At 45.1% G+C, this 16,795-nt stretch overlaps 1 protein-coding gene across 6 annotated transcripts; it reads right to left on the bottom strand.

The window, feature by feature from the left end:
• Nucleotides 1-5,155: 5,155 nt before the first annotated feature.
• On the bottom strand, nt 5,156-15,366 carry LOC110530098 (metal-response element-binding transcription factor 2). 6 transcript variants are annotated; one of them, XM_090181977.1, is made up of 15 exons: nt 15,102-15,366; nt 13,179-13,392; nt 12,959-13,040; nt 11,302-11,397; nt 10,999-11,099; nt 10,629-10,765; nt 10,416-10,511; nt 10,228-10,296; nt 9,873-9,996; nt 9,407-9,474; nt 9,062-9,235; nt 8,791-8,899; nt 8,653-8,708; nt 8,457-8,561; nt 5,156-8,293 (listed from the first exon to the last, which is right to left on the bottom strand). In XM_090181977.1, exons 1-15 carry the CDS (start codon nt 15,104-15,106, stop codon nt 7,927-7,929), a joined length of 1,803 nt encoding a protein of 600 aa, XP_090038103.1. In that variant the 5' UTR covers nt 15,107-15,366; the 3' UTR covers nt 5,156-7,926. The 6 variants fall into 6 exon arrangements, with proteins under 6 accessions (XP_090038103.1, XP_090038104.1, XP_021468586.1 ...); XM_090181978.1 differs by having other exon boundaries at nt 12,444-13,040; nt 15,102-15,343; XM_021612911.3 differs by having other exon boundaries at nt 8,457-8,564; nt 15,102-15,343.
• Between the last annotated feature and the right edge of the window lie 1,429 nt (nt 15,367-16,795).

The raw sequence follows: 16,795 nt of genomic DNA, 5'->3' as shown, positions 1-16,795 counted from the left end.
TCACCCCCACATGGGCTGGGACCCAAGTAAATCTTATCTGTATACCCATCTGCCTAATCCTACCATGGGTTTGTAGCACCTCCTAAAGCAGGTCTTGTCTGCTACGTGACCTAAAGGACTGGAGACTCATTAACACTGCACATGAATTAGAGCAAATAACTACTCTGTCTGTCTTGACTTCCTCCACCCACTGCAAGGCCAACAGTGTGGCCATCAGCTCCACCATGTACAATGCCTTGCGAAAGTATTCGGCCCCCTTGAACTTTGCGACCTTTTGCCACATTTCAGGCTTCAAACATAAAGATATAAAACTGTATTTTTTTGTGAAGAATCAACAACAAGTGGGACACAATCATGAAGTGGAACGACATTTATTGGATATTTCAAACTTTTTTAACAAATCAAAAACTGAAAAATTGGGCGTGCAAAATTATTCAGCCCCCTTAAGTTAATACATTGTAGCGCCACCTTTTGCTGTGATTACAGCTGTAAGTCGCTTGGGGTATGTCTCTATCAGTTTTGCACATCGAGAGACTGACATTTTTTCCCATTCCTCCTTGCAAAACAGCTCGAGCTCAGTGAGGTTGGATGGAGAGCATTTGTGCCCGGAGCCCGCCTGGGATTCGCTGGAGCAGTGCGAGGAAGGTTATCGTAGAATGGAGGCGGTGAAAGCAGAGAGGCGCTGGTATGAGAAGGCAGCACGGCGACGCGGATGGAAGCCTGAGAGGCAGCCCCAAAAAATTATTGGGGGGGGGGGGGCTAACAGGGAGTATGGCTACGCCAGGTAGGAGACCTGCGCAAACTCCCTGTGCTTACCGGGGGTCTAGAGAGACCGGACAGGCACCGTGTTATGCAGTGGTGCGCACGGTGTCTCCAGTGCGGGTGCATAGCCCGGTGCGGTATATTCCAGCTCCGCGTGTCGGCCGGGCTAGATTGAGCGTCGAGCCTAATGCCATGAAGCCGGCTCTACGCAGCTGGTCCCCAGTGCGTCTCCTTGGGCCGGCTTACATGGCACCAGCCTTGCGCTCGGTGTCTCCGGTTCGCCTGCATAGCCCAGTGCGGGCTATTCCACCTCGCCGCACTGGCAGGGCGACCGTGAGCATTCAACCAGGTAAGGTTGGGCAGGCTCGGTGCTCAAGAGCTCCAGTGCGCTTGCACGGTCCGGTTTTTCCAGTACCACCTCCACACCCCAGCCCTCCGGTAGCAGCTCCCCGCACCAGGCTTCCTGTGCGTGTCCTCGGCCCAGTACCACCAGTGCCAGCACCACGCATCAGGCCTACAGTGCGCCTCGCCTGTCCAGCGCTGCCAGAGCCTTCCTCCTCTTCAGCGCTGTCGGAGTCTCCCGCCTGTTTAGCGCTGTCAGAGCTTTCCGCCTCTACAGCGCTGTCGGAGTCTCCCGCCTGTTTAGCGCTGTCAGAGCTTTCCGCCTCTACAGCGCTGCCGGAGTCTCCCGCCTGTTCGGAGCTGCCAGTCTGCAAGGAGCTGCCAGTCTGCAAGGAGCTGCCAGTCTGCAAGGAGCTGCCAGTCTGCAGGATGCCGCCAGAGCTGCCAGTCTGCAAGGAGCAGCCAGAGCCGCCAGTCAGCATGGAGCAGCCAGAGCCGCCAGTCAGCATGGAGCAGCCAGGGCCGTCCGGGCAGCATGGAGCAGCCAGGGCCGTCCGGGCAGCATGGAGCAGCCAGGGCCGTCCGGGCAGCATGGAGCAGCCAGGGCCGTCCGGGCAGCATGGAGCAGCCAGGGCCGTCCGGGCAGCATGGAGCAGCCAGGGCCGTCCGGGCAGCATGGAGCAGCCAGGGCCGCCAGTCAGCATGGAGCAGCCAGGGCCGCCAGTCAGCATGGAGCAGCCAGGGCCGCCAGTCAGCATGGAGCAGCCAGAGCAGCCAGTCAGCATGGAGCTGCCAGTCAGCATGGAGCAGCCAGAGCTGCCAGTCAGCATGGAGCAGCCAGAGCTGTCAGTCAGCATGGGGCAGCCAGTCAGCATGGAGCAGCCAGAGCTGCCAGTCAGCATGGGGCAGCCAGTCAGCATGGAGCAGCCAGAGCTGCCAGTCGACCAGACTCTTCCAGATCTGCCAGTCGACCAGACTCTTCCAGATCTGCCAGTCGACCAGACTCTTCCAGATCTGCCAGTCGACCAGACTCTTCCAGATCTGCCAGTCGACCAGACTCTTCCAGATCTGCCAGTCGACCAGACTCTTCCAGATCTGCCAGTCGACCAGACTCTTCCAGATCTGCCAGTCGACCAGACTCTTCCAGATCTGCCAGTCGACCAGACTCTTCCAGATCTGCCAGTCGACCAGACTCTTCCAGATCTGCCAGTCGACCAGACTCTTCCAGATCTGCCAGTCGACCAGACTCTTCCAGATTCTCCAGTCAGCCAGGATCTGCTAGATCCAACTACCTGCCTGGGCTTCCTCAGTGCTGAGCTTCCTCTCAGTGCTGAGCTCCCCATCAGTCCCGAGCTACCTCTGTCCCGAGCTGCCCCTCTGTCCCGAGCTGTCATTTAGGAGGGTAACCTATCCAGGGACGCTAAGGAGGTGGACTAAAACTATTATGGAGTGGGGTCCACGTCCAGCGCCAGAGCCGCCACCGCGGACAGATGCCCACCCAGACCCTCCCCTATAGGTTCAGGTTTTGCGGCCGGAGTCCGCACCTTGGGGGGGGGGGGGGGGGGGGGTACTGTCACACCCTGACCATAGTTTACTTTGTATATTTCTATGTTTTGGTTGGTCAGGGTGTGATCTGAGTGGGCATTCTATGTTACATGTCTAGTTTGTCCAGTTCTATGTTCGGCCTGATATGGTTCTCAATCAGAGGCAGGTGTTCGTCATTGTCTCTGATTGGGAACCATATTTAGGTAGCCTGGGTTTCACTGTGTTTGTGGGTGATTGTTCCTGTCTGTGTTTTCACCAGATAGGCTGTTTAGGTTTTCGTTACGTTTGTTTTTGTAGTGTTTGTGTTTAGTGTGTTTTTTCATTAAACATGAATCGCAATCGACACGCTGCATTTTGGTCCGACTCTCCTTCACATATAGACGAAAACCGTTACAACTACTGCCTCCTTCCAACTGCCTGGTAGTTTCCCCTCCCCCACACTGTTGTGCAACACCAAAACCTTATCCAGTGCCTCATCACTAAAATGCGACAACATAACATAGCCCACCTCCTCTTTCCCAGGTGAAATTAACCCAGCCTTACCTATTGCCCTTTCCACCTCTGCCATGGTAAATGGTGCATTCAATGTATCATTTACATCCTCCCTCCTACCCAGCACTTCAGGATGCTCCTCTCTCCTTATCTCTCTCCCACTCTGCCCCTACTCTGACAAATTGGCCGAGCTATGCACTTCGACAAACGCTTTGTCCATCTCTTCCTTCTCATCGGTTACTGCCACATCCTTCCCACTAGTCAACACTGGATAATCCCACTCCCTTCTGACCCCACTCATCCCCCACTGGTGTCACCCTTCCAATGGTGTCACAGAACCGACACCAACATGACCTCTTTGCCTGACGAATAGTTCTCTTCACCAGGGCCTGCTTATACTGAATCTGATGTTGGAAGTTATGCATCCTTTTCAGTATACTAAATGCCCTGTTCCTACACCTCACCATTTCCCCAAACTCCTCCGTCCAACTTGGGACTGCTTTCATCCTCCTCCCTGAACTCTAACACCCAGCTATTCATACTATCCACATCCCCCCCCTCATATCCACCCGAGCCATCACCTGCTCACTCAGCTCCTGAAACTGATCCCACTTTGCCCTTCCAAACACCCACCTGCCTACTCCATCCACTGACACTTCCTCCTCCTTCCGGCCTACTGTGCATACTATGAGGTAATGATCACTCCCTACTGTCGACTCCTCCCATTTTTCCCACTCACAGATTCCTGCCATTGCACTAGATACCAGTGAGGTCCAAGGCACTCTTTCCCTGTGGTTACATCAATCCTGGTCCCTCAGCCATCATTCAGGCACACCAGATTTGTTTATTTCTATTAGATTTTCCATGACATGGCATTTCCATCCATCCGTTTCCCCCCCAGAGCGTGTTGGGGGCATTTTATAATGGCCCTCCACCCTCTCCAGCACTTCAAGTCCAATATCTGACACAGATTATTGTAGTTCAATACCACTATCTCCCCTCTAACCACATATTCCTGTTCAATACCACAGCCTAGCATCCTGTAGGGAAGTCCTTGCTTTATAAAGGTAGTCTGACATACACTGTCAACTGTGTGCCTTTCCAAATCCTGTCCAATCAAGTTGCAGAAACATCTCAAGGATGATCAATGGAAACAGGATGCACCTGAGCTCAATTTCAAGTCTCATAGCAAAGGGTCTGAATTCTTATGTAAATAAAAAACATTTTTAAATATAAATTAGCAACATTTTCTAAGCCTGTTTTCACTTTGTCATTATGGGACATTGTGTATATTGATGGGGGGGGGGGGGGGGGGGGGGGGGGGTGGTACTTTTATCCATTTTAGAATAAGGGTGTAACGTAACAAAAAGCTCTACACTTGTATTCGGCGCATGTGACAAAGTTTGATTTGAAAGAGTGAAGGGGTCTGAAAACTTGCTGAATGCACTGTAAGTACTTTACTGTGATTGTTTTGTTTGTTTTTAAATCGGCAAAAAGAAACAGCTTCTACGAAATAGCAATTTCTCAGCACTGTCCGGGAGTGTTCTGTGTTGAGAAATGAAAACAAGCTGTTATTGGCAGAGGGGTTTGGAACTCTTTCCTATTGGACTATTACCTAATTAACTGCCTGGTGATGCCACCAGGGAGGCCAAAACTCCATCCAACCAAAAACAGGCTGAAATTTCAGTTGGTGTTTTCAAACTGCTCTTATACTAAATTCCAACCTGTGTGGAAATGGAAAATCATGTTTGAATGCACTGGACCTTTAAGAATGTATTTCTGGTGTAATGTTAATGAGCTAGCTGGTAATCATGCATCACCGGAATGACTAATCTACATCGTCTTCAAGTAAATGTTACATGCCATTCATTTATTTCTGTCAAGATGACCTACTGATTCATAAAATAATACATCTAACTGGCATAAACATGCAGTGGAAATCATGTTATTTCTACCAAAAGTGCCAATTTAACAGACTGCAAGTCTTTTTGAAAAAAATAAATGAATTCAGAACTAGGGCTTTTAAATATTTATTATGTGGCTGAAGAAGCCTGCTCAAAGCCAGTAGAAAAAAATATCTAGGGTCTAACACTGGCACAATGACATACAGGAGAAAAGCTTCAAATAAAATGCAACTTTTTTTTTTTTTTTTTTTTTTTTTTTTAAATAGAGAGAACATCAAGATCCAACTCCACTGCCTGAAGGGGAAAATGGCTTTTTCTGAGAATAACGTAGCACATCCAACACCAAGAGGCATTAACTAGTTGAACTCTTAAAATGAAACAAGGAACTCAGAAGAAACTTTATTTTCCAGAGATAAGTGGAAGAAATGTTATTGGATAAACAAATCAACATTTTTGACCCTGTAGCATAATGGACTGAATTTCAGTATTTTTCAAAACAACCAGTCACATAGGAATGTCTAAATTAATGCTACCATTTTTTTTTATGAACATATCAATGAAATACTTACACCACAAAATGTTCCATCCTATTAATACCTCAATTTTACATTCCACATCTTTGCTGGAGTTCTATGAGCACGTTATACATACAGTGAAGTTACTGCGCATGTCCTGAGTGGGTTCTAGGTGAGCTTGGCTGTACCAGCAGAAGTCTAAGTGCACCGTTGAGGAGAAAGTGAAATAAATAGCACCTGAAATAAAATCAAAGCCTGACTTAAGCAAAAAATATTGTTGTTGCCGTTAATTGATTGAAATACAAAAGCAACCATTTTTTTAGGGTCGAGTTGCATAGGCGGCTATGAGAACTGAATTCAGTTTTTTAAAAGTACAAGGTCCAAGAGCTTTTTGTAGTCAGTGTTCTAACGAACTTATCAATGTCATAAAATACAACAGCAGCCCGACAGAAATGAAGGAACAAAGTCCTAGTTGAGGCGTTTATAAAATGTAAAGGGTAGATTGCGTATGCAAAATACAGCAACGATTTAGATCTTCAGAACATATAGAACACATGTAGGTACATTACACAACCTTTCAAATGTAATAACACGAAGACCTTTAGTCCAACTAAGTTACCGCTTTACACTTGAACTCACTCTTAACATTCCTTCTCACAAGCTCAGCCCTCAAAGCAAATTCACCTCCTTTTAATCATGAATCGTGTGTTCGGGGGGGGGGGGAAAAAGCATTTGACCCCTGTAAGTAAATCTGGACACTTGAACTATAACACAGTGAAAATAAACACTGTTCATAGTGAGATGATTTGCAGAACATGAAGCAGAGGTTCGAGCTAGAGGTTACACGCTTTCAGCTGAGAGAGGGAAAGGAGACAACGCGCATCTCCGCCTCTGTGGATTTGATAAGATCGCCTATCACGTGTTTAGGAGAATGGTTGTACGGTACAACAGGCTGAACTTGATGTGCAATCAAATCCAAATTGTAAAAAAAAAGGGAAAAAAATAAATGTACTGGACACTGACATGAGTAAATACAAGTAGAAAAGTAAATAGACATAATAAAACTGGTTTGCAGCAGCACAAATCTCTGTCGTTGAGTCCCTCTCAAACATCAACTACTTGCAAACAGGCACACTTGACACACCAGGTCAGGCGCCAAGGCACCCAAACACCATTCAAACCCCCCCTATCTAACCCTTTTACATTCTGCCTAAACTGGTCTCTCACCCCCTTCAGTTCACAAAATCTAAGCAGATCTGAAACACTGAAGTCAACGGGTCACAGAAAAGAGCATATCACTGGACGAAAAGGAAAAACTAAAATAGGGAAACTCAAGCTCCCTCCCTGACCGGGCAACACGGAGGCCCGTTCTCAGAAGGCGAGGGTTAAAAGTGATAATGGCCGTGAAGCCAGTTTTTTTGGAGGATATATTGGCACGAGTGTTAGGCCCGAGACAAAGTCAAGGGCTGGCAAACGGTGCCAATACATCCTCCGAACTCTGGCTTCGAGGGCATTATCACTTTTATGCAACAGGTTAACATATTAAAAATGACGATTTACATATTTTCATTAACATTACTTTTATGAATTTATTCATACCATTTCATCCTTCCACAAGATATAGTCCCGACGCAAATCTAGGGTTGCTACCCAAGCCGGCTGGTCATCATTGGTTTGGTTGGCAGTCATTACATTTAGTTCTGAATCTATGGACACGACCCAGTCGTTCGTTCTAAATGTTTTATTATCATACTGGCTGGTAACATTCTTATCCCTTACTTGATTGCTAGATTTCACCTGCCGTTGAAAATGTGCTCTCTTGTCAGGACACTGTTGTTCAGAGGAGCTAGCCAACAACACAGCGAACACAATAACTTCAAACTGACTGCAAACTAGCTGCACCTAGTTTCATTTGACCTGTTTTCTATTGATATCTCTTCGTATATATCGATAAAAATGATGCGGATTCATGATTTCGACCGACTGAGAAAAGCTGCCTGCCTGTCTCATCCCAATTCTTGACACGTTCATTACTATGCGACAGCTGGTGATCGAATCAAATCTACACTGTTGAAAACTAAACGTTAGTCTAAAAGAAAAGTTAGATAATATCTAGATGCTTTTTATAGTGGAGACCTTGTTTATAAATCGCTTGGCTGGGCTGAAGAGACAGTGGATTGCGCAGTCAGATGGAACTGAGTAAATAGGCATTTTAACATAGATTTAGCTGGTGGTAACTTGCGGAATAGACACTGGCAGGAATGCGGTTTTAACCAATCAACATTCAGGATTAGACCCGCTCGTTGTATAATGCTTTATAAGCGCTGTGTAAACACGTAATAAACTACGTAAGCGCTGCGAGACGTTCAGGAGGCAGTGACGCCCTCCCATTCTACCAGGTACTGGACCTTGCCATCCAGGGTGACCCGGCGGGCCAGGACGCGATACTTCTCCCCGCACTCCAGGCGGCCTGCCGCCCCAAAGTAGCTGCTGATTGAGCTCTTGAGGTGGGACAACTGGCCGCCTGGGCCCAGGCCGTGCACTATATCCGTGGAGTGGAGCCCCGGCAAGGTGTTTTGGGGCTCTGGGGCATGGGGGCCTGGGTGTTGAGGGGGAATCGCATGGTTGGGGGGCAGCAGGGGGACCCGTCGTGGCCGGCCCCGTCTTCTCTTCAGGGGGGGCTTGGCAATGGGCCAGTTGCGGCCCGTGCGCGTCTTACTGGAGATGCACAGGCTGGGGTGGAATAGGGGAGGGAGAAACAGGGGAGAGAGATTAGAAAAACACTTAGGAGGTACTCCCAATTACCTACCATACAATGACTACAATACAACGGTACAATGACTTTCCATGTGAATTTGTGAGAGCCTGAGTGTGAATCTGATCATGTAGAATGTACCTGGACTGCCTGGAGAGGTTAGTTGAGGTAGTTTCAGTGGTGCTGACGGCACCGACGGAGTCCACGTCCGAGGTACTGGAGGATGGCAGAGATCTGTCGGTCCTGCTGCTGGGAGTAAAGGGGACACTGTTAACAACAGTTTTCACAAATTGAGCAACTGTTCTCACAAATTAATTTGCGGGGGGGGATAACTGACCTAGAGGCTAAGAGATCCAACGAGTGGGAATCAAGCAATTGTGGTGGCGTCACATCCTTCAGGGGGAATAAAAAGACATGACATCTCAATTTATAAACAACATGCCTCAAATGTTTTAAGTTTGGGTAAAGATGTTACCTGCGCCAAAAGTTCACTGGAGCGCCTTAGCTTGGCCAGAGTCTCCAGCGAGTGACCTCCCTGCTTCTTCCTCTTCTTGGCTTTCTTCACCACGCCATTGGTTAATTCACTGGAACAAGATTTAAAATCGTAAAACTGAGTCATCAGTTTCCCTTCTGCTACTTTAAAACCTGTGGCCACCCAAACAAAAACTAAAACAAAAAAAAAGCCTTACCAGGGTATATAGCATGAAAAAGTGTCAATTAGTTTCTCATAGAAAGTTGGGTCTCACCTGGTGTTGGTCAGCGGTTGGATAGCCTTCCTGCCTTTGATTTTGATCTCATTGGAGGCCCTCTCTGGCTCCCCTCTGTCGGCCAGCACCTCAGAGCTCTGGGGACCCGGAGGAAAACGGATCCTCAGCCCAAAGAGGTGCTTCTTCTTCTTAATCTCCTTCCCCGACATGAACCTGGGAGAGAGAGAGGGGGGGGGGGGGGGGGGGGTGAGAGAGAGAGAGCAGGATGGAGAAGTGGAGGACATGAATGAGAGAGGAAGGGAGAGGGGATGGACTGTACATGAGAATAGTTATGCTGACATGATTGGAACAATCATGAAATCATAGGGAGAGTGTGTAACTCACATGCTGTGGTTGCTATTCAGTGCTTCCAGAATACTTTCATATCGGTCCGACTGAGGAGTAGCTGAAAGCTGGAAAAAGGCAATAGTAAGATTCATTCGAGAGGTTGGAATTTCATTTTTTGCTGTGTCAAATAAAATATACTGAACAAAAATATAAACGCAACACGCAACAATTTCAAAGATTTTACTGAGTTACAGTTCATATAAAGAAATCTGTCAATTGAAATAAATTAATTAGGCCCTAATCTATGGATTTCACATGACTTTACAGGGGCGCAGCCATGGGTGGGCATAGGCATAGCAAGGCCCACACAAAGCCCAGCCAATCAGAATGAGTTTTTCCCACACAAAAAGGCTTTATTACAGACAGAAATACTCCTCAAATAAAAGAGAAATAAGCTTTTGTGCATATGGAACATTTCTGTGATCTTTTATTTCAGCTCCAACTGCGTCAAGGTTTGTCCTACCTCCCGGAGCTGTAGTTGATCCCAGTTGTCGTTGATGTAAGTCATCAGCTCCAGCTCGGAATCAAAGTACTTCTTCTTGTGAATCACACTCAGATTGTAGAGGCTCAGGTGTGCAACGTCCACCCTGTTGGAGAGAAACAAAGATGGAAGCTCAAAACGGTCAAAATTCAATATGATTTTTTAAACGATTCGTGTGCAATAGCATTGAATTGCTCAATTTTTCCTAGAGGGAACTTCTGTTTCATCAAACAATCCATATACTGATCTTGCTTGTTCCAATACAGGAAATAATATATCAATTGAAGTACATCAATCCATTGCGTACACAAATCTCTTCTACACGAGTTCCACTCACCATCTAAGAGGCAGTCGTTTGAGGTACTCCGGTCCACTATTGCAAACTGAACAAATAAATAGATAGAACCTGGTGAGAAAGAAGCACAAGCGCTTGTTTATTTTCTGGCACCGCATTGGTAGCCAGCACATGCTTCCTGAAAGATGACGTATCGTGAGGCTTTAAAAAAAGGGGGGGCTGTTTCGTACCTGTCTCCATAGAGCATGGGTGTCTTAAAACACTGGATACATGCCTCGTGGAACCACTGCTTACACCTGTTGCACTGCAGCATCTTCAGGTACCAGCTAAAGCGAGAGAGGGGAGAAGGGTTAAAACAGAGGATGTGAGTGAGTGAGTGAGTGAGTGAGTGAGTGAGTGAGTGAGTGAGTGAGTGAGTGAGTGAGTGAGAGAGTGAAACTCACTCTCCAGGTCCTCCACAGTAGCAGTAGCATTGCTGGCTGTTGGTTTTGTGGCCCTGGTCCCACACCAGGTACTCCAGGGCATAAGGCAAAGAGTGGTTCATCTCCTGCTGGGCTCTGGGACCCTTCAGCGCGTCCTTCTGTCAGAGAACACACACACACACACCCGACTGTGAGCTCAATTGGTTGGAGCGTCCCCCCTTTAACATTTATTATGACCTTTTCACACAGCGGAGTCCGTGTGCTCACTTTCCGGTGTTGTCATATTGCATTATGTTGTATTGCATTATAGTGTGTTGGTTTGTGTACCTTGCATGCTGAACTCACAAAATGAATTTCCATGGAAATGTAAGTTATTGTATAGTTATCGTACATTTGCTGTTGTGGCCAACACACACTCCCCACAGAGCCACTTCTCGTCGGTGTCGATCAGACTGGAGTCGATGACGGGGGAGTGGCAGAGCTGGTGATATCCTGAAAAGGGAAAGATTGGATCACAGTTAAGAGAGAATTACTATTGTTTTGATGTTTCTCCAGAGGTGGGGCCTCTAATGACCAGATAAACAAGGACTCCTTAACTTGGATATGAACCAGCAAACATTTTGTCCCAGGTGAAATTTCTGAACCTGGTCAGGTTAAAGGAAGGAAGGGGTCAGGATGGTGATTGTGCCCTAACCTTGTCCACACTTGTCGCAGATGACAATCTCGTTTGGCTCCTCGGAGCACTCGTCCTGGCATATTGTGCAGACCATGTCCTCCCCTCCCTCGTCCCCTGAAAACAGACAGGACGGGTCACTCCTCTAGATAACCACACACCGCCCTTTAATTCATAAAAGGGAACAGCCGGGCAACCAGCATCACACAGCAAAGAAAAGAGAGAACATTTCAAGAAAGAGAGAGCTTCAGGGAGGAGATTGAAGAGAGAGAACGAACGATAACGAGAGCTCAATAACGCAGAACAGTTCACACTTGTGCTTTGTAACTGACAACAAAAAAAAGAGTGAGAGACCGAGGTGGGAAATCCCCATTTTACTAATGTGATGTGCACATAGGATATATGGGGTCATATCTCCACAAATCGAATAAGCTGTCGCTTTCACCCAAAGTTGATCAATTAAAATATGTCACTCATATCCAGCCCAAACAGAGAAGGGACATTTTTGGGGGGCAACAACTGCAACCTTACAGAGTAAAATGACAAGATAAACACCAGTGAAAATAACTTTCTAGGGCCCTATAAAATCATTTTTATTTTTTGTTATCAACATTTAGAAGGTTTTTGGGAGAGCCTTTCCATCTACCAGAAGACTTTTCATTAGCATCATCGCACACAAAGCAGTAGAAGCGTGCGCCATACAAAGACAGGGAATTCTCATTGCCTCTACAGAAATTTTCAAGAAATATGAATCACAGATGCATTCTGTTCATGTCTTATGATACACTTGGGCAAATCAATACATTTGGTTGATTCCCTACATTTTTTGAATATAGTTGAATTCCGTTTTAATGTCTGGATTCTATAGGGCCCTAACCTTTACTACTTAGAGGGACTTCAGTTGAGGGGCCTACCATCATAAGAATTCATACTCAAATACCACTGGGGGTGCCATTTGAGGTTCAACATAACAGTCACGAGATCCCATTTCCTGCCACTTAGACCAAAAAAAGATTGCCCAATTCCAGTATGTCACACATTAGTCATGTGTCATCTAACTGAAACAGGCATGCCCGTCTAATGTCTAGGCCCCTCACTGAAGTGTAACCAATTAGCATGTGAACTGAACAATGAACACAGTAGTAATACAAGCTGAGGAGTACCTTCCCTATGCTTGTCTCGCGGCTCCGTGGGGAACTTAACGTTTGGCGTGAGCCCAGAATCTTTGTGGTCAGTTGACTGTCAGGGACAAGATTACAAAAGATAAACCCCGGCCTGAACGGAGGAGATAGAAGAAAACTCAACCAAGGATATCAACCCAACCGGAGATAGAATGAATGAGGGCAAGCCAAACGGCATTAATGAACACATGTTTAACTGAAAACTGTACAGCCCGGAGAAAAATTACACGTTCTAAAAGCAAAATTTGAAGGATTCTACCCATCGTGTATTGGTAATATCTGTGGAGAAAATAGAAAGGCATGTATTTTTCTTAGCAGATGGCTTTTTTTTATTATTATTTAGAGTGTAATACAAGCATATTACACAGATGGCAAATATGCAACAAGTTGCACGGTCAACATATCAAGCAAGCGTAAAACTGTTCATCCCGTTGACTATCGAAAAAAATGTCTGGAACTTGACATGGCACCATGTCTTGGGCAGGAGAACTACTTGCCTGTCTGAATGTCCTTCCACAGGACCCAGGACTTCGAACGATCTTCAAAGACAACAAAACAGCGCTGCTTCCCCTTATTTATCTGAGGGAGGGATCATTTTTTAGTACATGATCCTTTTCTGCAAAAATGACATAAGATACGGCTGAAATGGCATTTTATAGAACATGTGAACACTAACATCAAATGGAAACATTCCACCTATTAGCAACAGCTGCTTACCTTAGTGATAATCCCCAAATAAAACAGGCCATCCGACCATCGGGCTAGGACCTCTTGCCCCTCTTTAAACTTGTCGCTGAGGTTGGTGTCCATGTTCCCTCCATGTCCATCCTCGGCAGGTTCGACGCTGGTCAGGGACACTGGCGTCTTGTGCTGCCGATGGGAATTTGCTTTCCGCTGGTGGACCGGCAAATGCTCTAATTCTGTTGAGTCTCTGTCATATTGGAAGAGAGAGGTGAATTAGCCTAATTCCTACATTGTACCCCCCCAAACAAATAGGTGTCACTGTCAAGCATTGTCATTGTATTAAAGCTACAGGCGAGTGGAGTCTCACCATGAGAGCATCTCTGACATTGCCAAAATATTCAAGGGAGACACAGAATAAAGGAGGATTATTTCAACAGAAACACTGGAAAGCCTAAATCACATATTTTTGAGAAACTGTTGCAGATTAGAATAGTTGCATACAATTTGACAGGCTGTCAATTCAACTGCCAAGTAACTCATCATACGAACTGTTAGTTCCAATTAACAAGGCTGTAATACACAATTGATCACTATTTACAGCCCGAAACTAATACCTGCAAAATCATGAATGTTCCATACAGGCTAGATGGTTGAATAAATTACATTTAAAAGCTGCAGTATGTAACTTTTTGGGAAACCCAACCAAATGCACATAGAAATATGAGTTCTGTCATTCTCATTGAATGCAAGTCTAGGAAGCGGTTGATATTGTAATGAAACAGGCAGGAAGCAGGTATCGAACCCTCGACCTTCCAACCCGAAGTTCAGCGTGCTATCGACTGTGCCGCAAAAGCATGCTCATGCGGCAGAGTCGATATCCGCGCTAATAAACCCAGGGTCGTTACAATATGTTCTACTGCTATGCATTTCCTTCTTACGTTTAGTTTTAGTCTTTTACTTTAGTTCGTGTACATCAACTTCAAACAAGCTGAAAATACAATATTTTTTGTGTATTGAAAATATAGATATTTTTTCGCACAGGGGTTTAGATGGTACAATGGTTTTCTATACATTGCTTTTTTGTGTCATATACTGAAATTAGGCGAACTATTAGAATTTTAGCGACCAGGAAATGGCGAAGCGATTCCTGCATATGGCACCTTTAAACTTACTCTACCGGTTGTCTGTGCAGTTTGTCCTTCAGCTGCTCTAAATTTGAGACAAATATCCACTGGAAAGTATTGTTCGCCCTACTTTTTAGCTAGCCAGTCGGTAGTATGTGGTTCAGTTTAGCACCCCGAGGTAAAATTCGTTTTATACTGGATATTCGGTTCTTTCGTCAATTAGATATTGACCCAAGCATGACAAGATTTACATTTTAAATATATTTTTTAAATCACACATAACAAGTGTCAATTGTTCTGCATCCTCCCCTGATTCAGAATATATAATTAATTGTTGAAGAGGAAACCGGTATAGTAACTTTAAAATGTAATTGTATTCAATATTCTGGCTTGTAAAGAACATTGACACGATTTTGCAGGTATTAATTTCAGGCTGTCTATACCAATTACTTGTTTATAACAGCCTGATTAATCAGACTAACAAGCAAGTTGTGAGAAAATTTAACCGAGTCTTGGTGCATGATGTCCTTCAATAAAAAGCATTAATTGGTTTTAAAATGGGGGTCTTCGATTCGAACCCTATCCCACTGTGCACCGTCACCGTTTCCTTTTGTTCGTGGGCTGTCCGGACATTGCATCCAGGATGAATTAATGAATGGATACATTTACCTGCACATACGTTCTCAGTTCAACGAGTAAGTTCGATGCAGCATGCATGCGGTTGTCTAGGCTAAAAACAAGTGACAGACAGGTCTCGAGCTATCACAGACGGAATGATTCTGGAGCGCACCCACACCCCCAATATAAAAACATCGTAATGTTGATAAGGTACCTCATTCGGTCAGTTCGGAGGGTCAAAATGCCACATATATTGAAATACTCGGTCGTAATCGGTGCTTGGCCTCGTGTCCGAGTAGCGTTAAATCTCTTTGAAATGCACCTCTCTTAATATGACACACTACCAAGGTTTTTTAGAAAATAACAAACGGGTCATTTTCCCCTAATACATTCGCCATTTTGGTTTCCCGCTGATCTGGGAGTGCATTGTGGGAGTCGTTCGCTCGACCAGCCACTAACCACTTTTTTTTCATACATTTGAAAATGTAGGCAGGACTTTATCCTCCACGACCCACTTGAACCTTTTTTTTAGTGATTTAGACTAGAGTCGAAGGACCGATCCAACGTTGATGATCTACATTCATTTTATAGTCTCACCTTGACTGTATATCTAGGTCGTGAGCCCACAACTTCATTCTAACCTACTTTTCTGGAATTTGGGGGGAAAGTTATAGGAAATGTAGAGCTGTAGTAGAATGGCCTATCATTAGTATTATTAATAATACGGTTGATACATCCATATCTTTGATGGGAATTTAAAAAATAATATTACTTCCCATCAAAGATATGGATGCATCAACCGTCCACTTGTCGGCGCTTGAGAACCATAAACTGGACCATTTTCACCGCGGCGTTACAATGTAACAAAGTAGTAACATTCATATATTGTAACAGTTCCTTATTTGTTAAAATTAATAGCTGCGACATTGTTGCTTTTTTAAACTGCGAGCTGCTGTAGGCTGGCTATCCCTTTTCAAACATTTACATTTTATGGCAAATTCCAGCATTCATGAAATTCTGAATTTAGTGACAGAGAAAAATAGTTATAATTTATTAATGTATGATTATTTCCTAGTAATTATAATGATGTAATATGATAGATTTCATACAGGAAATGATGGCTATCCATTGCTATAAACAGAGGGGATCAAAGCTTTTGCGTCGGCAAAAAAATCGTCCCTCAGCCTTTATTTTCTGCAGTCCTTGTGAGATACAGTATGTGGCTGGCTGCTAGTGGTAAAATCCTTTCTCCTTGCACCAGGATATTATGCTGGCAGCACGATTGTGGATAAATGTTTTTCTCAAAATAAGAGTCCCCTTGCAAAGACATGCTAAACTTTGTGAATATCGATTTTTTTTTTGCACTCTGGTGCAGTAAAAATGTTTTTCAAACCATTGCTACCAACTTTCAAAAAATAAATGGATAATCTAAACCATTTTTGTATATAATGTTTCCGTCATCTTTTCCTATGACCGAAAGGAGCTTCTGGGCATCAGGACAGCGATCACTAACCTCGATTAGGATGAACATTCATACTTCATCGAGTCGGAGGCGCAGGACATACTGCTCACCCTGGACCAGGGCCTAATCCTCAAAACATGGAAAAGAAAAAGGCAGCGTAAGAGAGACCGACGTGCCAGTGCCCTGACGAAACTACGTTGGCGAGTACATGAAAAGCGCCTCTATCCTCTGTTCTATTGGTGAAAGTACAATCACTGCAAAACAAATTGGACAAGCTCCATTCGAGACTATCCTATCAACTAGACCTGAAGAACTGTGATATCCAATGTTTCACGGAGTCGTGGCTGAACAAGGACATGGACAATATACACTGAGGAACACCTATGTGTGAATGCCATTCACTGACTACCGCTCACCGTTCAGCATCATAGTGCCCTCCAAGCTCA

Source organism: Oncorhynchus mykiss, chromosome 8 (genome assembly GCF_057628025.1).
Source record: "Oncorhynchus mykiss isolate SJ-2025 chromosome 8, ASM5762802v1, whole genome shotgun sequence".
NCBI lineage: Eukaryota > Metazoa > Chordata > Actinopteri > Salmoniformes > Salmonidae > Oncorhynchus > Oncorhynchus mykiss.
This window is presented reverse-complemented; position numbering and strand designations above follow the sequence as displayed.